The sequence below is a fragment of the Nothoprocta perdicaria genome, unplaced genomic scaffold, assembly GCF_003342845.1.
Source record: "Nothoprocta perdicaria isolate Ctin4 unplaced genomic scaffold, notPer1 scaffold_78, whole genome shotgun sequence".
NCBI lineage: Eukaryota > Metazoa > Chordata > Aves > Tinamiformes > Tinamidae > Nothoprocta > Nothoprocta perdicaria.
The window spans coordinates 1,512,613-1,534,584 of record NW_020456065.1 but is presented as its reverse complement, the minus strand read 5'-3'; the positions used below and the strand labels follow the sequence as shown (position 1 = coordinate 1,534,584).

Genomic DNA, 21,972 nt, shown 5'->3' with positions numbered 1-21,972 from the left:
TGGATGAAATGAGCTTGGAAAGGTATGGCTCAATTTTTAACTAATCAGAGCCAGTAATTACAATTCACAACCTGTCTAGACGTGATCAAAAGGTTTTACGTCTAGCAGACTGATTTGCATTGGTGCATTCTCGCAGTGCATACAAATATAGGTGTTGAAGGCACAGCTGGTTTCTTCTTACTCTCCACAGGCAGTCAGTTAGTTCGTGCAAGTGTGTCACATGTAGTGGGGAAAGTTGGGTGTCCGGTGGCAGAGCTTTCCCAGCTCCCTCSTGAAGCCTGACAAGGCTCTGTGTCTCTGCTCTCTGCCATAGTCTTTGGCCAAATGGGTCTTTTCAGAGCTCTGTGCTGCTTTGTCCTATTTGGTCATATGTGAGTGAAGCACTCTGCGCTGTGCTGCACAGTGCAGAGATGGTTTTTTATCTCATCTGGAGACCTTGGATGTACTAAGTTAAAAAGTGAGGCAAGAACTGAACCTCCAATCTCCCCTTTTGCCCCACTGGCTTGTGCTTCAGCTTGTCATCTGGTCAGGTCATGGGTTACAACTTGCCCACAGCAGCTGGATACAAATCCAGCTGGAAGCACTGGGAGCTTGATCCTGAACTCCAGCCTGCCTTAATGCACTCTTATGCACTCAGAACGAGCTGTCCTGAAGTCATTAGGGGCAAGAACAAAGGTTCAGTTGCAGACCAAGACTGACAGTGTTTTGTGCTCTGTTGCATTACCTCTTACAAAGATACAAGGCTATTACTGTAGGAGTTTAAGCTTAGTCTTTGATGTGTTTCTTTTAGCCTGTTATGCAGAGAACTTCCAATTCCATGCATCACAAACTGGAAAAGCCCAATATCGTGAGTCTGACTAAGGGAAAAATTGTTCCAAAGGGAGACTAGCATGTTGAATTTGGAATAGGAACTGGTGATGTGCTAGCAAACGTTTCAGAAATGCTCCTTGTAGAGGACTTCCATAGCACGGTAATGTTTATGTAAAGTGAGCTTATAGTGTCACACTTGAATCTAATAAAGTAGACATCCATCATGTTGTAATAAAGAGAAGGGCTTCTAATTAAAGTAGGACATCATTTGCAGGATTAAAGTCATTTAGCGTAATTGAAAAGTGTTAATACTCTATTTTATCCTCTTCCATTGGTATCACTTCAAGGGTAAAAGCATTTTAAGGTGAAAATGCATCTTGTGTCTTTAATTGAATGTTATTACCTACTGATTGTACCACGTTGATGCTGTTTAATTACAAACCTGGAAAATTAATTACCATATTGAGGACCAGATCCCTGAGGGTTAGAATGCTCTTTTTTGGCAAATAAATGCAACATAAAAATTGATACCTACATTGTTTATAATCAAACCTCGAAATGTGATTCAATGTGATTCATTATACCCACATGTTATTCTTAATTGAGTATCAGTGAAGCAACAGAGGTCAACGTTGCCATCCGCAATAAAAAACTTCCCAGATTTGGAATGGTTCCCCATCGAATGGCGAATTTCCACCTGGCACATTTCATCCTCGGGATCCAGGGGACAGTATTGTGGCTATGCTTACAGCATTGTCCCCTGAGCTTGAGGTGCATGCTATCTTTTTTATGCCTGGCCACAGGTTGTTGCGTGGACTCTCCTCTTCCTCTCGAGGAGGTGCCTCCGTTAGTGTTCAGGCAAATGCCACCTAGTCCTCTTAGCCCCTTGCAGGGCGTGTTTCATTCTGGGTCCATTTCTGCCCCCTGTGTTTCTCGGCACAAGCAGCTGGAAGGGAGGGAAACAGTTGCCCCCTGAGTCATCCTTGTGTCGACTTGGACATAAGCAGCAGGTCCCTTGTGTTTGGTGGCCCTTTTCCCACGGCGCTGGCAGCCGCACACCCCAGAAACCCCCCAGAGCACAAGGGACGGAAACGAGAAACGCTCCGGGTTGCATTTACCTTCCCCGAGGTAMATCTAGAAGAAAGCCCTGTCGTGCCGGGGCACCTCTGCTTGCAGCCCAGCCTGCCACCATCGTGCCTGCAGGAGCAAACCAGTGCAGTTGTAAGGACCTTAGGAGAGAAGGTTCTGCTGCTGGAACAAGTCACAGCTCACAATTAGCTGGTCCTTGAGAGAGGGAGGCCGGAGACCCATCGGCTCCTACCGAGTGTGGGAAGGTGAYACTAGTGCTCCTTAAGATCAGACTGGCCCATGCTGAAGATTAAAACCAGGATAGATTCTTCTTTTTAATACAGAAGTTAGTAGGATCRCTGCCTTTTCCTTCTGAAAAATCAGAGATGTGTTCCTGAACTGTCTTCTACATTGTGTTGCCTTTTACCATTTCCATAATGAGTGATGAATGGAGTATTCCTTGTCAAAATTCTCTGCTTTCTCATAAAATTTAAGTTTTCAGAATTCCTTCATTCATTAGGTATTTCCCCAGGCAGATGTTTTTAACAAGTTTCAAGGCAATTCAGAAGGCAGAGYAATTTTGGGGAGAGACCCACTTAGCACTAGAGCCTGAAAATGTTTCAGGACTTGTCCACTTCTGTATTGAAGCTGACATATTTCCTGAGTGCATATTGATTTTTGAGGAAGAGACTCACCCTAGAGTAACAATTAGCCTCACAGGTTAATGCAATTATGAGAAAACTTGGAGTCTTTCTGACCTAAAGCATCTCTCTCACATACTTTTTTTTTCTCCCCAAAAATGAGGAGTCAAAGGTATCATTTTCACCTCAAAGTGGCATTTTTGACATACAAGCATGCTGGTTACCAATCCCAAACATTTTCTCTAAATGCAGAAATATAGATGCTGTATTTGTTTTTTCTCAAAATTTTCTATCCCTCTCCAAAGGGCTGCAGTAAAGACTGAAAGCTTATCCTAGCATGAGATCAGTGCTTGGAGATATTCTGGTTACAAACAATTGTGTTTTTACAGGAGCTTGTTCAATCAACAGTACACTTAAGCTGGACCCTATTTTCCTGGAATTTACCAATTCAGTACTATCCTTTAAGCTGTCTTCCCTGTTCCCCTTTCTGCCCCCTCAGGCAACCCTACCAGCCTCTCTGCACACACTGCCTCCCTCTTCCTCATCTTTTTCACATCAAGGGCTTTGCCAGGTGGTATAACTTTCCCCTTTGAAGTACAGCCCTCCCCACCTCTCAAACCTGGCCAGTCCCAGCCTATATTCCTGATCCTTTCAGGCCTCGGTCATGTTCGATGGCTACTGCATCCACTCCAGTTCTTCTTATTGATATCTTTGTTTTCCCCGGTGCAGCCCAAAGGCAAAAGCTAATCTGCCTGTTCTGTGCTAACTGGGATGCCTTACCCAACACAAAATTATTTTTCTCTCTGGTGATTTCCACGTCAGATTTATACCCCTTYTCTTCCCCTCAAGGCTCCATCCTGCTTTTCTCATTTGGTGTATCTCAGTTTTAATTTCCTGCTACTCCTCCTATAAGCTCTCATGTTCTGCCAACTTCGCCTGCTTTATGACCTGTTTGTGTCATCCTCCTAGGTTTGCTCCCATGCCTTGCACGTTTCCTTTCTTTATTTCACCCAGGATCGTATTCACTGTCAAACAACAGCCCTCAAGTCTCCAGAATTCAATTCTTCCCGCTAGTTGTCCAATGTTGGCTTTGTTATTAGATACTCCTGGTTTGACAGCCAACTAAGTATATTATTAAATTCAGAGTGAAGATGAATGTGAAATATATACAGATCACTCAAGTGTGATTGTTGGAGAATTCCTCCCTGCATAAACTGCCCAGCCAGCACGCAGCCTTGTCTGCTGACAGTGCTGCTGGTGATTGAAACAGCAAGTGGCTCCAGGAAAGAAAGAAAAATTTAGATGTTCATAAATTCATAAACCCACTTGCATTTTAACTTAAATATGAGMGTTTTAAACTTTTAAAGAAAAATCATTGTATCTTTAGCGGCGGGAAGGGCGGTTTCTGTTCCGCACTGACGTGAGYTCAATTGTCTCTGCAGAATCTGCTCTTCCCAAACCAGCCCCTCCAGCCCAGCAGCAGGTACTCRGTGTCGCCAACAGGAGACCTCACCATTGCCAACATTCAGCGGTCCGATGCCGGCTACTACATTTGCCAAGCACTGACGGTTGCTGGCAGCATTTTAGCGAAGGCTCAGCTGGAGGTGACTGATGGTGAGATATGGAAATTTCTATTGTTTTGGTTTTTTCCTGTCTATTGTTTTGTTTTTTCCTGTCAAAAGCRAAATGGTTTGAAAGTATTGCTAATATAGGCATGTGAGATGATGTAATTCGTACAGGTAAACACACAGGTTTCTACAGATAATGCAATGAAAATGGTTCTCATTACACAGTTCTCTGTGGTAAGAAAGAGGCATCAAATTGGAAATTCCCTTTTGCATTCCATCTGGAAGCTCCTTAATAATCCAGATGAGGGACAAACCCTCTTAGAATAGGCTTGGTGAGAAAGAAAGATGCTCAGTTCACTAGAGCGAAGACAGCGCTGCAAAAACATATTGTGGGGAATGAATAGTTTTGTGATTAAAACAATGAAATGGGGTGCAGCAGAACGAGGCTCAATTCCCATCTCCACTCCAGTCATCAGTTTTACCGTCGGCAGCTAATCTGGGATGTGTCCTTGGTTTGAAGAAATCAGCACAGTTCCCTTGAACTCACCCGAGTTTTGTTAATTTAGAACAGCTACGATATGTAGCCCTTTACTCCCCGGGTGAATAAGTCACAAGGATTTTTTCCTGCCTCAAAGGTGTTCTTTTTAAGAATTTCTTAATAASCTTAGGTGTGAGAAGAACCCTGCAAATACATAGGTAGAAAAGAGTTGACAGGAGAGGAAGGGAAAAGAACAGCACTGCATGATCCGAATCGATGCTTTCCATTTCAGAGTTTTGGTTTTGAAAAYTATTATGCCTTCATGCCTACCTTACTCCATATTATAAACATGAAGCCTCTTCCCATTTCAGGAATCTTTTTGATATCCCATTTCCATCACATCTGTGACAGAAGAGGTTTACATCCTCTAGTATTAGTAAAGAAAATCACAGTTTCTTTTATACTTGGAGATCATGGCATTCCCAGGCATCATTATTCCCTATCTTAACTGACTCATTAAATATCTCTTGACAGACTTTGATGAATTTTCACCATTAAAACTGTTGTTATATGCAGAGGTCTACTATTACCGTTCCCTTAGAGACCTGCCTGCACCATGAAAGTTTGAAAAGATGTCTAATTCTGAATAATCTGGCTTTTCACAAGAGCATATTCATCACAAGTGACAGGTAGAGAGGTTCAGGCACATGTTATAGAGGTTTGAGCATTAATTKGATGCCTTTTCTTTGTTTTCTAAAAGCTGTCTATATTTTTATGACAAGGGGAGATAATTTCTGCCTTATCCTTGCATCTTTACAAGCCCACTGCATTTCCAYAGAGTAGTTTTTAGGAGATGAAAGGCTAACCTTCTTTCTGCCATTACTTTAAGCCTTCCTTTTTTCTCTCTGTGACAAAATGATGCATTTTCCTTCCATTCAAATTTGAATGCAGATTAAAAGGTCGTTTAAAATTAATGGAAAGGCAGTATTTTTTAATATCTGTCCACAGCACTGCCTGATGCAGTGCAGGGATGGTGACTGGGATAAACAGGACACACAAATACTGGTCGAGAGGACGCTGAGCTGTTCAGGGCTGCAGCCGCGRCTGCCGTGCGGATTGACTGCGGCAGGGCCAACTGGAGCCAATCGGCCTCAGGGATATCAGGGAAGAGGAATTTTTCCTCGTCATGGACAAGGTCTGGGGTCCACATCCATTTGTAAGTGTGGAAGAAAAATAAACAAATATATATACAGATACATAAATATATATAGTTGATTTCTTCAGAAACGTCAGCAGTTTATTTCCCAAGGCAGCAGCAGCAAGCTCCTAAAGGCTTCCCTGCTAAAATGCAAGCTCAGCAACGACTGCTTCTGCTGAAAGGCTCYGTGTGTTGTGCCTTCCTAAAGAAGGCCTTTTAGCTGGTGGTGCTCCTGCTCAGGGAGCGCAAGGGCTGCATTCCCGAGACGCTTCCCTGAGCCGGCTGTCAGCGGGATCACCGGCGCTGGGGAATTAGGCAAGGCTGCTTTGTAGAAAGGGCATTTCAGCCTTGAGTCAGAGGGCAGGTGAGGTCGAAAGGGAAGTGCCAAACAATATGGTGGGGCTGGCCGGGGGATTATGCACATAAAAATGCCATCGGATCGCAGGTGTTTTTTAATGGCTTTCAGTTAGGAAGCTGACCATAAATATCTAAAGAATCTGTTTTGGTCGATGCTGAGCAGAAATTACAGAAGCTAATGATTTTTATCAGCAGGGAAATGTAATCTCATGGTTTTAAAAATTTAGTAAGAGATAAATGCTGCACATGCTGGCCATGTACTTTAGCATCAGTATTCTAGTTTTTGGCTGGTGATTTCAGTTTTACTTCGTAGCCCAGAATTTTTCTGTTTGGTTAATGATTTAATAATAGTGGCGAGCCATCTTTTTCATTTCGAACACATTTTTGTTTGATCCAGAGTAATTTAAATCCAATTGAAGTTCCAATACAGAATGAAAACATATGTCATGGGCGGAAAAACAAGTGCTTAATTATACCATGTATAGCAGGGTTTCAGTTGTTACATTTTTGCACTTACAAGTCTTTACTGGAAATATTTTTAACTCGAGTGCTCACATGAGAAGAGATTACTAGCTGTGATGATATGTGCTGAGTTGAGTGATAATTTTGCTGATTATGGACTCTACTAAGAGCCCTCAGTGAATTTGAAATTCAAATCTTGTATTTTCCTTAAAGACTATGAGATAATCCACAGTCTAGTGCACATCTGGAAAACCAAAATCATTTTAAAAATTGAGACAATCTTAGCAATTCTTTCAAAAGCAAAAGTAAATATGCAGCTCACAGTTCTTAAATGACAGGTCATGCAAATATCCTCAAGAACTCCATCTAATTGTGCCTGTGTGCATGGCAAAAAATAATAATTACTATTCACTATAAAACTATAATAATTTACTATTAGTAATTTATTCAGTAAATTTATCCACCATCCCCAGAGTWTTCTGTAGAAGATCTCAGTTTCTCCTTAGTATGTCTTTGCCTATATCTGTTATTGAAAATTTTGGCCACTGCATGCTTAGCTCAGCCTGCTTTGGTTGCTCTTCCCAACAGTTGCTATTTAAGGCCTGYGTTTGGACTGAAGAGCAAACTCTACCCCACAAGGACTTTTATATCAATATTAAAAGGACACATTTTGGAATATTCACTTCATAAAAAAGCTCATGTTCCTGGGCTTTATGAAAGCTAAAGCCTGGGCCTCTAAAGAGAATTCAAAAGAAATGGCAAACATAAAAGWCACACCTCAACACCTCAACAGCTCTCCCTACACTGAGATCCTTTTCCCAGGCTCCTGTGCAATTGTTGCCTATGGGTCTGTAGAATATGCTGAGGTATCTCTCTTTCAAATCCTCCTGCAGTGATGCTACATTTAGAATAAAATATTTATGGCGTATCACCAGAAGGGGTAAACAAGAGAGAGAAAAAGAAGGGCAAATGAGCTATTAAATATTGTTGATGAATAAATATTGTTTGACAGTATTGTTGACAATTTGGCCACCTTATTTCCTATCCAAGATCAATGCATATTCAGTATTTTGGAAAGCGTCATGGTTTCAAACAGGAGAGAGAGAGATTCAAAATAACTCCACAGCTTCCTAACATTCAGGAGGCAGCTCAGACATCTACTGCAGAAGATGCAGCGAGAGGGCTGAGCCCTGCTTTTGTCACCTCGCAGAGGAGAATYCTAGCTTGTCGTCCAGGTGGTCACCAAGTTGTGTCTCGTCTTCCCCGTTAAACTGCCAGGAAAACTTCCAAAATAATGATTTTTTGGCAGTGCCAAAATAAAGTTAAGACTTAATTTTGCTATTCTCTATTTGTTTTTTATTTCATATTGCCTATTGATCAAATTCTACCCAAATTTAAAGATGRTTTCAGTAAGCCCAAATTGCATTTGTGGCAAATAAAATGTTCATTAATGAAGATAATTTATTCCCCAGTTACACTCTGTTCAATCGTTCAGATGCATTTTCTTAAAAAAAGCATGCGATAATAATTCAGTTATCAGAACGTGTAAATATATTGTTGCTTGCACATAGGTCCAAAGTTAGTTTTTGGTGCGAAACTCATTTTATAATCGACTTTTCTTTAACTAATCAAATATAATTTGGTCACATAAAATGCCCCTTTAGCATAAATACAGAAGATTTTGTGCTAAGATAAAGCAATGTAAAATTCAAATGAAAAAAAAACTAAAACATTGTAAAAGAAATTAAAACTGCCCCCAACTTTTTTGTGGATATTTTTCCTTATTGCATTMTGGCTTGTGCCGTACATACGTATTTGTGAAGCTCTGGTCAAGTTTTGGTTGCTTAATCCTGATGGGGCCTATACAGCAGGCGCTCAAGAGAATATGCGCCCGTTTTGGAGAAGATTTACAAGTCCTGGCTGTGAACACAGTGCGGTCGTTCACAGATCACTGGAAACCCTAAGTGTTCATTTAACCTTTAGCCTTAGTGTCATGGAAACCTGTAGTGGTCTTTCACCCATAACACCCTCGAAAATGAAGATTCCTTCTGGCCAGGAGACTTTCAATTACTTTATCGATCAAAGCTATTTAGAGGATTATGAGCTCCTCATTGGGGCTTTAAAAAAACTAATTAGATGCCAAAGGACAATATCTGTGGTGCAGGAGGCTTTAAGAATACCTGCACTGCTACACATATAAAAGACAATTAGTTGCATCAAGTAACTACAATGAAATAGCTGGAAACCTAAGCTGCTGGAAGCTAATCCTTTTTTTCTTAATTCATATTTAGCTGGGTAAGTGAGAGTTCCTGCTCTACACTAAATCTAAATGAAAACGAAAGAAAACAAAGCYAAATTTTCACTTCAGTACACCCTTGCTACAGGTAGGCTGATGGTTTGTGTGAGCTGAGCTACCACCAAATGACTGAACTGTGTAGTCAAAGGAAGCTTAGTGAGATCAAGGTTTTTGTATCAAGGTGAAAATGCATTACATTTTGTGTTTTCTTGTAATATCATATTTTCTGTCTTGTCTCTGAGTTCAGTGTGTGCTATTTCAGAATTTCCCAAATAGCATTCATTTTCTGAGTGAATGTAGATTTACTTTCCATTTTTAGTTTTCAGTTCCAACAAATTCGATGAACTAACATTGCAACGTGCTGCTAATGCTGATGATTCTGTCCTCTTATCTTGTAAAGAAAGGAAATTAGTATCTTTGTGACATCAGAATTTCAGTAACTATAATTTGTAATTGTGCATATAAATAGAAGATGTGTTATTAGCGTATCCTTAGTGCTTGCTATTTATTGAATAGCGTATTGAAAATACTTTGGATCMATTGAAAGTTTCAGAGGGTCACTTTTTAAGCAGCTCAAGCCAAAAAGAAACCACATTGCTTCAGAATAATTTATTTTGACTTCACTGTTAGAATCAGGTATTCTTTCTGGACTACAATGAACCATATTTTCAGCTGGAATGAATTATTAGAATACAGTTGCTGTTCAGGAAAGCAGGCTGAACACTATCTGAGAAGCTTATCCTGGCAGGTAAAATATTTAGTGTCAGGTGGAGAATTATTCAGTTGTTCAAAGATTTAAAGCAGTAGCAAYGAGGAGAGTAAATATAAGAAATGAAAAGGCTTTTTCAGTTTTGTTAGCCTGTTTTTATGAAGGAGTCATAGCCTTGTTTGAATATTTCGGACTCGTTTTGTATAAACAAATTCTTTAGGAACAAAGAGATCTATTTTTGCTGCTTGCTAGATGGCACTAAGAATAGGTTCAACAGCAGAATTATTTATGAAAAAAATGTTCTTGCAAGAAAAGTGAACATGAGCACTTTACCTCATCTTCAAGACATGCCACTGGTCATGGAATGAGGCTTACAGGCAGCCATGCCCTCAGTGGCTACAGAATCCGTTAGGGGCTGTTTCAAGCATGCAAATGCAAAGGATCATGAAAAAAACCACAGAGTTCGGGAGTTTAAAAGGTGAGGAAATGATTTGGTAAGTAAGCTGGTCGAGCATGTGGTGGAGTTTGAACTCGCTGCTGCAGGAGAGAGTGGTATGGCCTTTTAGATCACTCAGAATTACAAAAATGTCTTCTTGTTAGATATTTTTGTTGATGAGTACCTGCAAATTGAGTGGATGGGGAACATGGGAATTGTTACCCATGCTAAAACAGCTACAGTATTTCACTTTGAACTTTTACAGAMTTTCTCTTTCAGGCCCTGAAACAGGTAAGCAATTAAACATATTTTAATTTAACACTTGAGTATGTGCTTTAAATGCATTCCTGAAGTGGAATAAATAAATAAATACAAAGTGTATTTATCGCAGCTTTTTTTTGGAATCTAGGTTTTAAGTTTTTGTTTTATCTTAATCAAATTAGTCTGAAGATCCTTAATAAAAGACATTTTTCTAGCTAGCTGTTACCTTGCTGTGATGAAGCAAAATACTGATAAAAACACTTTTCAACTTGACCGGGTAATTGCTTCGAGGTGCATGTGCATCTTGCAAAAACAGTGTTTTTAGCTTTTATAACGAATGTAAACGAGTCTGTTGCCCTGTCAAAGGGCTAACTAGAGCAGAAGGCTTCCAAAGGTGTCGCTGCCAATACTTGTTGTGTTACCCCTCAGTTTTGACAGACAGGCCTCCACCCATCATCCTCCAGGGACCTGTCAATCAGACGCTGGCAGTGGACGGGACAGCTCTGCTCAAGTGCAAGGCCACTGGCGACCCGCTTCCTGTCATTAGCTGGTTAAAAGAAGGATTCACCTTCCTGGGCAGAGATCCCAGAACATCCATACAGGATCAGGGGACCCTTCAGATTAAAACCCTGCGGGTAAGTAACATAAGTAAGTGACATAAGTGACATAAAGCAACTGCTACGCGTAGGAGATGGCTGGTATCTCCTGTCTGCCTGTCCATTGCCTTCAAAATGAATGGAGTGTGCTCTTTCACCCTTAAAGTTTCATCAAGGCCACATGCTATTTCATTTTTGACAGCATTCCTGTAGAAAAAAATGGGGAAAACGGGGGAAAAAAAAAAAAAGGATAGAGCACTTCCAAGGAGGTGGTGGGTTAAAAACAAATTCTGGAGTTCACTGGTGCTTTGGCCATGCACCTTCTCCATCAGTGCAGTGAGTCAGGGCAGTCTTCTGATGGCTGATCTATTCCTACGGTRCTTCCTGGAGATGTTTCCCAAGGCAGGCAAATGAAAGGATACCAGTACCATAATATACGTGCAATTGTATGCAGAGGGATTTCTGTTCAAAAGGCAGTGCCTGCCATATTTTTCACATTTCGTAATTTGAGATAATGCCACGATTCTTTAAAGTACAAAGAAATCTTGTAAAATTTTAGATAACATAATGCTGGACTTTTCTGGTAAACATTGTATCACAGATATCACTCTTTGGGTTTTTTTTTTTTTTTTTACCTATTTAGAGATAGAAATGGATATGTGTGTATCCATATCTAATCCATATGTGCATATCTAGTCTTCCTTGTGTGAGTGAGAATGCATATGAAATAATAATAAGGTACATGTAATTAGYTAATTTGTTAAAAATAGAGGCAATTTAAGCATTTATTTAATTTTATCAGTAGTAATTTCTGCACTAGCTTTGTCATCCAAAAAAGTCAATACATAGATATAGAGAACAAGGCATTAATAGTAATCTTGTTTTCTGATACCATCACATCAGCGATCGTAAATGAATTGTTAACTTCCTTGGAACCAAATGGAATTTATTAAAAAATTTATGCTAGCTTTCCCTGAGTAAACAATTTACCCTTCCTCCCTGGGCTGAAGGCAGGTTTAGGCCATGAAGGTTAATGCATTTCTCCTGTAGAGCTGGATTAAAGAGTGCGCTTGAATAGTCAAGATTCCCCAGTAGTGTCAGCCAGCAGCAATTAAAGGGGGAAGCTTAGTGATTTCCAACAGACTTTCAGGCATCAGCGACGGGCTTCTGTGGAGGGTCCACGAGGCAAAAGCTCCCGGGATACCTGTCTGCAGGCAGCAATGCAAACAGTAAAGCAGGCTCTGGTCTGTGCCCGCGCATTAATCTCTCTGTTAGAGGCACAGGGTCTGTAAACCAAAAWGGAAAAAAATTGCTTGTGAGGGGAGGAGAAAACAGTGGCACTGGTAAGCGTGCTTTTGGAAGACATGGAGCTTTTATTGATCCTTAAGTGGCTCATTCACTAGTAACCGATTTTCCTTAAAGGCTTGTAAGGATATTTCTTATATATCCCTCTGATTGCAGTAATATGCCCTGGTAGACTCAGACTCACCAATAAAAAATGAACCGCACCGTGGAAAGAAGCAGATTTTTCTGCTTTTGAAATTTGGAGGAATTAAATATATATTTAAATCTGGTCTGGAATGATTAGCTCTTCTTCAGATGTACTCCAGTGAGAACTGTCAACACTTCCTTCGCAAAAAAAAATGATCAGAAAATATGCCCAMGCCTAACATTACATATATACTAAAGTTTAAAACAGGTTTTTCTTTAACACCCCAACTCCTCAGCCTTCTTCTCCTGTTGCAGTTTTTAATCTCTGTTATAATCATAAAAGATTTCAAGATACAGGTAAGCATGGGCCACCACTATCTAAGGCCCTGAGCCCAAGTGCCTGTGCTATCCAACCAGTCCCTCTTTCTGAGTGTAAATCAAATTATTTAGGAGTCTGAAATGGTCACAGAGAACCCTGGGCAACAGTCCTGAACATGAACCTAGAGATTTTTCATATGAGCCAATCTTCCAGATTGCTCCGAGGAAGAGAGCTAATATCTCCCATATGTCACTCCTTCAYCGGTGCTTTTTAGATAGATCAACAATGAGAAAAAACCTTCATGCTGCTCTCYAGAACTGTACCACACCAGATTTCAATACTTGCACTAACTATGGCAGGAAAAGGTTTATGATACTGAATAGCAAAGATTTCTATTAATCCCCTCAGATTTTCTTTTTTTTTTTTTCATGGCACAAAAAAGTATACATAGCTGAATTACCACTACRCCCTGTTTGTGGCTAGTCCATCCATAGTTTGCTAATTCACCATGACTTGCAAGRTGCAGCATCTGGCTTAGTTTACATGATGAGTTTGCCTGCTGGACGTCACTGACATTGTTTACTGCAGCTTTGAGGAATATGTTCCCTCATCACATAATGAGGAATTAAATATTTTTAATAAAAGCTCAGAAGTAGCAGAATAAAATATCTTCAGAGGGCTATAAGGCCCCCTCCTCGTCTTCCGCCTTTCAAGAGTCTTTCCCATTTCATTAGTGGTATCTCTATATTTTGAACGTCAGAGCCTGTGCCAGAAGAGTTTAATATTCCTTGCAGTTCATGGTAAATGCTTAGCCTAGAAGGCAGGTTTGTACAATTACACTGGCATTAATCAATTGCTTCCTGCCCCTAGGAATCCTACCGCAGCCCTACCGTAGCTGAAGCAGAAAATACCAACAAATTTAAAACATGACAAAGTTAAAAATCAATTAAATTATATATCAAGAAGCATCTTAAAGAGCATCTCTCTTATTTGCCTTGACATTCTTCTTGAAGAGTCAGGTATAAGCACATTCATTACGGTTCCAACCTGCATTTAGCAGAACACCCATTACAATCCCTTAAAGTCCAATAAGGCTTCTTGGATGCAGTCCTATTTCCATCAAGCCGTCTGATTGCAGATATAATTCTTCTCCTTTACCACAGGAGTCAGCACTCTCCCCCTTCTTATTACGTCTCCAGATTACCATGCTTTATACRTAGTCGTTGGGGGATTTCTTTGTGTTTCATAAAGTTACTGTTTTCTATCCATCTCAGTAGTCTTTGCCAAAAACTCTGCTCCTGTCACAGAAGTCTTTACTGTAAAGTGAAGTGAGGAAGAGTAAAACGCTTGTTAAATCTGCTAGTGCAGCAACGGTTTATACAGAAATGCGATTAATATTGGCAATATAATCCAAACCATTTCCCCAAATAAATCTGCAATATATGAATTGACAATTCAAGGACGGCAGCAGTTTTATACAAATCCCGCTGTTTTGCCCTCAAAGTGCCTTGCAAAACTGAAAGAAAATCACATGCAAGGATGATAGGTAGAGTGCTCACAGAATTCTATATGAAACAGAAGAAAGGGAAACTTTATGCCAGGTCTGATGCAGCTTTGCCATTGTAAAAGTGACTTGCGAGACTGCAGAGCAGGAACCACTGTAGTCTCAGCAACAGCATTTGTGTGAGGTGGCCTCCATAGAACTGACTTGGTCTGTCATAAGAGGATAAGATGATGGAACAACCTTCATGAGGCTGGAAATCGTATCTCTGGCTGGTCATGGGATTTTGAACTGTGAGACCTTATCCCCTGAGAATTATTGTTATTATATCAGTACCAGATTTCACCAGGATTTCTTGTAACCTGTAGAAAGATTGACAGTGTTTCAGATCTCCATTTGGTAACACTTACCGGCTCTGCTGGTGCCATTAACAGTACAAAAATCAGAATTAGAAGAGGGAAACCCTCAGAAGCAGATAATCTTATTATAGTTGCCTACAAGTAAACCACCATTAAATGATTATTTGAAAATGTCTGGCACTCTTTAGTCTGGTATAAAATGTARGCTAAGTCCTTCTTAGCAAGTTGCATTTAGGAAAAAAAATAATAGAACAAACCCTGTCAACTCATTCTAAATGTCATTAAAACTGCCCTTAACTGTTTTTTAATATCTAGCTGTCTGATACTGGAACTTACACATGTGTTGCTACAAGCTCAAGCGGGGAGACGTCTTGGAGTGCTGTGCTGGAGGTGACAGGTAAGCAGCACCTGGTGAAATTGTCGGCTGCAGAGGAGCCATCTGGGACTGYGATGGGGCCCGTTTTAGGTGGGCCTGCTTCACGTGCTGGGATCCCACCGTCGGTATCTGTGAGTGCCCATCAAGCCTGTAGCTGCTCGTACTTGCCCTTGGCAACGCTGGCGCCCTATAACTCCCCTAAGTGGGACAATTAAGGAACTGGGTGCTCATCCTGTAACTGTCCCAGAGCAGAAAAACTGGGATGGGAGAGACCCATCAAAGTCCAGCATACTCCCCATGAGTGCCCAAACTGTCTGGATGCAGGAACTTGCTCTGCCTCCTGGGAGGCAAGGTTTGGATATTTGGTATTTACATAGATTTAAGTATATATATACATATATATTTACGCAGATTTCAGCAGACAATGATAGAATTTTTATTACTGTATTTTTCTTATCCTTTTTTAGTTTAATCTTTTTTCCATTTAATTTTTTTTTTACTTTAAGTGTTGTGGGCATTTTTTTTCAGGATGCACAAAAGAGTTGCAGCTCTTCATCCTAAAACACGGCTGGTAATGAAATTGCTGACTTAGTTCTTTACCCATTGAGAACATTGCTTATGCTCACTTTGCAGATGTTTGTCATGTTTTTACCTTTTTTTTCTTGTAGTCTGATTAGACTTATAAAATCAAGATAAAAAATAATTATTTTATATTTTATTTTTTTTTATGTTTGCCCCCTACAGAGTCTGGTGGAGCGACTGTCAGCAAAAATTATGACATAAATGACCTCCCCGGGCCACCATCCAAACCTCAGGTCACTGATGTGACTAAGAACAGTGTCACCCTGTCCTGGCAACCCGGCACCCCTGGAAGCCTGCCAGCTAGTGCTTATATCATCGAGGCCTTTAGGTACGTGAATTATTGTGCTGCAAATCTCCCTGCTTTCTCATTTTGTTCTTTATACTGGTATCTGCTGTCCTCCTGGTGTCACGGTGGTTTTTTAGGCCATACGGATGTCTCACAGGCACATTAAAAACTTAACTTCTGTGGCAGGACATTGATTTTTATTCTTAACTTTTTTTTTTTTTTTAATTATTTGTTTCTAAGTGGAAAGTTTAGACAAGAACCTACCTATTATTTGTCAGGTCAACAGGAACATAACAGGACAGTGCACTCATTATTTGCTGCTTTTTCCTTATTCCTGATGATCAGTGAGGGTCTCCACTGGGAATGCTGCAGTTCTAACAACTGGGGCCAGTGTTACTTTGCTTAGTCTAGTGCAAAGCAAGCTAAACATGCATGGGCAATCCTTAAGCCTCTCTGCATGCTTGCATTCCCAGACTTGTTAAAGCCATGCCTATTAGAGGGCTAAAACATTTGTTTGTCTCCTACTGTTTTGGATGGAGCAAAACTTTTAACAGAGTAAGCTAGTGTTGATAACTTAGTATTTAAACCTCCACACCGAGGCTGATAAGAGTCCAGCTGATCCATCCCACCCTGCAGCAGTTAATATGCATTGGGAAAGAACTTTTTGTGCCCCCCATTCAGCCTGTTTAAGCCTATTTAATATGCACCTCTGGCACATATTCATCATATGCTCTTACGGTTAAAGATGTATACAGTCTTAAATGTAATCTCCTGATCAATATTTTCAACAAATGACAAATAATAGAATGTAGTTTTTCTTCTAATTAGAAATCAAGTGAGAATTTATAGAAACCACATGTATGTAAATTTATAAACCTCTAGTGATGACACTTCATCCTTCTGTGTTAATATGCAGGGAACATTACTGTACTGCCAGATTAGTAGCTTTGTTCTAGAACTTGTGCTCTCCTTTATGTATTACATGAATGAAAGCATCGAAAAAAATGTTAGAAAGCTATTAGCTTTCTATTTTCTCAGTTAATACAAGTAAAGATTTTTTTATAAATGCTATTCAGTAAGTCACAATGAAATCAAATTTTCTCCTTAACCTTTTGTGATATGTGACCTTAGATGAACTTCAGTGACATCCCATCAATGCCTTTAACAAAAGCCAAACATTTCATTTAAAAGCTATCTTGGCAATCTGAGTTGAACTCTCTTTGTACAGTGGCTAGTTAATCTCATTATAAAACTGTCCAAATTAATGTTTAGCCACAGAAAAATATTTATATGCTTTCATTTATAATCATGTTTTCAGAAGGTTCTTTTCTAGTTTTGAGTACGGTTTTGCTTCAAGGAGAATACTCTTCCTCCAACAAAACAATTTACAGAACAATACAGAAGATTATTCTTTTAATGGGTTAATTTATTTCAAAGATTTATATTCAGGAATGGCCAGATTATCATTCAATTTTATTTTCATGCTTTCCACACTTTTTCCTTTTGTAGGCATTTATTTTAGTGGGATACAATTTATTGGCAAAAGTTTTTGCTTCTCCTCAAAGCAGAAATACTTTTGACCTCTCTGTTCTTTTCTCCTTCCCCTTTGATGAACTAATTGACACTAACAAAACCTTTTAGTTTCATCCTGCTTTTCTTACTTTTCCTTATAGTTAGTCAGAAAAAGGCTTGCAGCAGTAGACCCTTCTTCACTTTGCTGTTTCTTTCTGCGCTGGTGTAATCCTCAACTCTTCTCCTTGCAGTCAGTCTGTGAGCAACAGCTGGCAAACRGTGGCTAACCACGTCAAGACCACGCTCTACACGGTGAGAGGCCTGCGCCCCAACACCATCTACCTGTTCATGGTGAGAGCCATCAACTCCCAGGGTCTGAGTGACCCCAGCCCTATGTCGGATCCTGTCCGAACACAAGGTAACGTTACTAAGACTTAYGTGCTGGAGCTACAATCAGAAGGGAGGCACTGGGAGTTGAGCAGTGGATCCGACTGCCCGTTTTGCTTTAGCACCGTGAGGGAAGAAAACAKGATACCTGGGCTGGAAGAATCCATCTTAACCACTAAAAATAAAAATAGCCCAATGATTGCTCCCTTCTCTGGAGCTTCGAGAAGAGAGATTACTTCTTTAATGCCTTGGTACATCCTAGGCATTCCAGCTGACCGTTTTCAAGGCATTTGAAATCGATGTGCTCCTTGCCACCCAATTTCTGTTAAAATAATGGGAGGTAGGCACCCAGACTTTTCTAAAAGATGCTGTGAATACCAAGCTCTCTTATGTCCTCAGAATCTTTACTAGTCGTTAAGTTCTCCCTATGTCCTTAGTTCTCCATTGTTTATAACAGTGATATGCTATCACAGCAAGTGCTGTATGCTTACAACAGACAAACACCATGTGTAGCATCGGTTTTAATAAGCAGAATAGTATGAATTATCCATAGTGTATTGACTGATCTGGCTGGATATTATACCAWTTCTCTGGTGCAGAGAGAATTGGTATAATCTGCATACTGAGAGTATTTTCAAGTTGTTTCAGATAAAATATAGGTCTTCTATTGATATATATTTCTATTGTTGCATAGATTTCTGAGTTCTCTATATTAATTTGCTGAATGTTAAAACAAGAGGGAAGGCTGAAGTGAAATCCTTCATTTTGTAGAATGGTCATATAATTGATTCTTTGGTTCATGTGTGCAGAGGGCTTCATGACTATTAAWTTCTGTTCTCATTACACCCAACTCCAGCTAAATGTAACTGCAGTGAARAAATTTCTCTTCACAATACGAGTGTTTTTCTTAGGGAGAGCCGGGCTGTATTCCCTCATCATTGAACCCTCTCTCATATGTTTTCTTCATCCCAATCTACTCCTGAATATTCTGGCCTTCGTAGCTACCCTCAAGATGATAATCATTGCATTTAAAGCAAAGCTAGAGCTGCTTTCTGAAACACTGAGTTGGGAGGGAGTTGAAGATTTCACAAAGAAGTGAATCCATGGGTTGTCACAAGTTTCCTTCTCTTCCTCACTCTCTGTGCATTATCGGGTGCCACGTTTTTCATTGCACCGGCCTTTAGTCTACAAGGCTAATCAACTAGTTAAAAAAGGTAACTTATTTTGGCTTTTGAGTATCAAGTATAGACTTTTTCTTTGACATGCTGACAAGAATTTAATTTCCATAAAAACATGTCTTTTAATTAGCTGGAACAAGTGCTGCAGCCTCCATTTCCAGAAGCTGCTTAGCAGTCAAGCACACTGAAACAGGTTCAGGATTTATAGCTTCTTTGGTAACTTCCAGTTTAATAGGATTAAATCACAAAATCAATTGAAAATTAACATAATGTTTTGATGTGATTTCTAATTATGCCTGAGTTTAGGCCTGTGAGTTCAGGCTCACAGAGCAAGCTGATGCACAGTAGAAAACTGATTCACAGTGGACACTTCAGAAAGAAGAAGCAATTACACAAGATCTAAAATATTAATTTACAACAGGTGTCTGTGGTAGCTTTAATATCTGAGCATTTGATTTCCTGTTATCAAGCATAGCAAATACAGGTAATTTGTGACTCTCCACTTTTTTCACCAGTGGACTGCAAGTAGACCATCAGGCACTTAAGTTTGCCCTAAGTGACTCACATCAAATAAGAAAAGATAAATCAATAATTCCTCTAAGAAAACAAGCTGCTTACTTTGTTGGATTCTAAACAGGCCTAACGACACATTTAAAAGCAGCTTAAAAAACTACATATATATATATATATGTAAAAAATATATATGTAAACATATATATGTAAAAAAACTACATACATAAATATACATATGTATGTATGTATGTACATATATATTATATATATTTATATGTATACATATATATGGTAAGGAAATTCACATTGTGCATCTCATCCTCCTGCTTTTAACACCTGCTTTATATTTAGAGCTTCTCTCTAGGAAAGGTGATCAACTTCATTCAGTTAAACCAAAGATCATAGCTCAAATGGGTCTCCAAGAACCAGGTATTAAGCCCAAATGTGATGCTGGAGGTGGCCTTGTGGTCTTCCATGAACATATACCAAGTCATTGAAGTCCTTCAGGATTTGACAAAATGAAATTATTTTTTCCTCCACTTTGAAGGAATTTTCGGAATAATCTCTATGAAAGAAAAATTGTAGTGGAGTGTTTCTATCTATAAAGGAAAATTCTGCAGAAAGAAAATCTGTGTTTAGCGTTATTGTTGGTTTTTCCTGTTTCTGTGGCATGAGGAAGGGAAGAGGAGGTCTGGAAACATAATGACTTCATATCATGTATGCTCTAAGAGAATAAAAAACTGTTCATTTTCTTCACTTATGCTAACCAGTTTGGTTTCAAATATCTAGACAATGTTATTATTATCTGAATATTTTAGAACTAGTGAATATTGCATCACTCTCATCACTTACAGGGTCTGAGAAAACTTTGCCATTGAGTCCATACTGATTTAAACATGTTTGTATTTCATAGTTTCCCAAGCAGTTAAAGGTGAGTGGTAGTTTTCATATACATGTGCTTTGCGGTTCATATTCAGTCAAGTTCAGTCTTAGAACTATTATTTTAAAATGTTAGCATATAGGATGTTTAAATCAAATCATTTAGCTGTTCAATCATTCTAATTAAAGCCATATGTAATTCTTCTCATTAAAGCAGTACTTTCATGTGTGTGCTTGTCCTGACAGACATCAGCCCACCCGCACAAGGTGTTGATCACAGGCAAGTCCAGAAAGAGCTGGGAGACGTCATTGTACGACTGCATAACCCTGTGGTGCTGACACCCACAACAGTTCAAGTCACCTGGACCGTAAGTCTTCTGTTGTAATTTCCGTAATATGATTTTAATTTGGACTATTTGTCCTTGCATTTTTTTCTACACTGGAAAGCACTGACGTTGACTTCAGTGAGAATACTCTAATAAACTAACACTGTGCATATGCTGTGAAATGGTCTTTCTCTTTTCTCTTTCAAGCTGGGCAAGTTCAAAGGCTTCAAGATTCAGCTCAAAGCAAGCTAGCTGACAGACGAGGAAAAATCGTATAAAAATGATGTGCTTAATACCACAATATAAAGGATAATTGCTCTGTGAATTCATTACCGTACATGTCCAAAAACTAATCACATTTAAATATCAACATGTTCAACATATTCAGTCAAAGCTGCTGAATGAAAAAAAGCTTTCCACTTCAAGATAGAGGGACCTCTGACAATAAGCCATTATTTGGCAGGCTAAGATGCAAAAAATGATATTCTGAAAAAGGGCACTTGTAGAAAAGGCAGAGCTCATGTTGCCATTGCCTGGTTAATCGTGGAGCATCTGGTTTTCTAGCATAAGCCTCATCCTCACTCAGGGAATAGCCTTTGATTATAGACGGCCAGACTCTTTTTTTGGCAGTRCTTAACAACATTTCTATTTGAGGGGTCAAACTACTGGGTAGAGTTTCTTAGGCCTTAGTATATAGTATTTGRCTTTCAAAATGCTATATTTCCCTCCCTGAGGCTTAGTGGAAAGGATTTGTAGCCACAGGAGAGAGTTCCTAGGGCGGCTCTACACACCACAAATGACTGCTTTGCTCTCGGGGCATTTGCTCCAGAGGAGGGAAAGCCCTTGATGAAAGAGTGCACTAAATAAATAATACTGCAGTGCACAAGCACTGAAATAATTGCATTATATAGGATGAATTCTGTTAAAGGGATATGCACGGTGTTTAGGTTCGTCTTATACATGCGGTATTGCTAAGAGGTAAAAGTGTGCAGGGATTATAGGGGATTATAGAAGAGGAGATAAGATCCTCCGTGTGTTGGGAGGAGGGGGAGTGGCAGCTGCCAGAAATACTTTTTTCAAATGTTTGCTCTGGCTTTATACTACAAAGGAAGCCTTAACATAAATGGAACTCAATTTTACCTATTGCAACCCACTTCACTAGGTTAGAACAAAACAGTGCTTGAAGAGTTGCTTGGTACTTTTGCTAAACTAGAAATGAGCGAGGAAAACATGGTAAGAAAAAGGAAAATTGTTTGTGAGTGTTACAGAGAAGAACTACCCTCAAAAGATCTCTCAAAGAATGACACTCTGCCACATGAAAATCACACTGGCCTCTGCAGAGACGCTTCAGAATTGGCCAAAGCAAGAAAGACACCAAAAAAAAAAAAAAAAAAAAAAAAAAAAAAAAGCTCTAGAATAGCTAAGGAACCAGAACAAAGGCAA

At 39.6% G+C, this 21,972-nt stretch overlaps 1 protein-coding gene across 1 annotated transcript in view; it reads left to right on the top strand.

The window, feature by feature from the left end:
• The window catches only part of ROBO2 (roundabout guidance receptor 2), a 141,815-nt gene that overhangs the window by 41,529 nt on the left and 78,314 nt on the right, over nt 1-21,972 (top strand). Inside the window, exons 6-11 of the mRNA XM_026051649.1 lie at nt 3,962-4,133; nt 10,714-10,919; nt 14,806-14,887; nt 15,611-15,776; nt 17,498-17,664; nt 20,450-20,571. Coding sequence (XP_025907434.1) covers nt 3,962-4,133; nt 10,714-10,919; nt 14,806-14,887; nt 15,611-15,776; nt 17,498-17,664; nt 20,450-20,571 — 915 coding nt within the window. The remainder of the gene's footprint in view (nt 1-3,961; nt 4,134-10,713; nt 10,920-14,805; nt 14,888-15,610; nt 15,777-17,497; nt 17,665-20,449; nt 20,572-21,972) is intronic.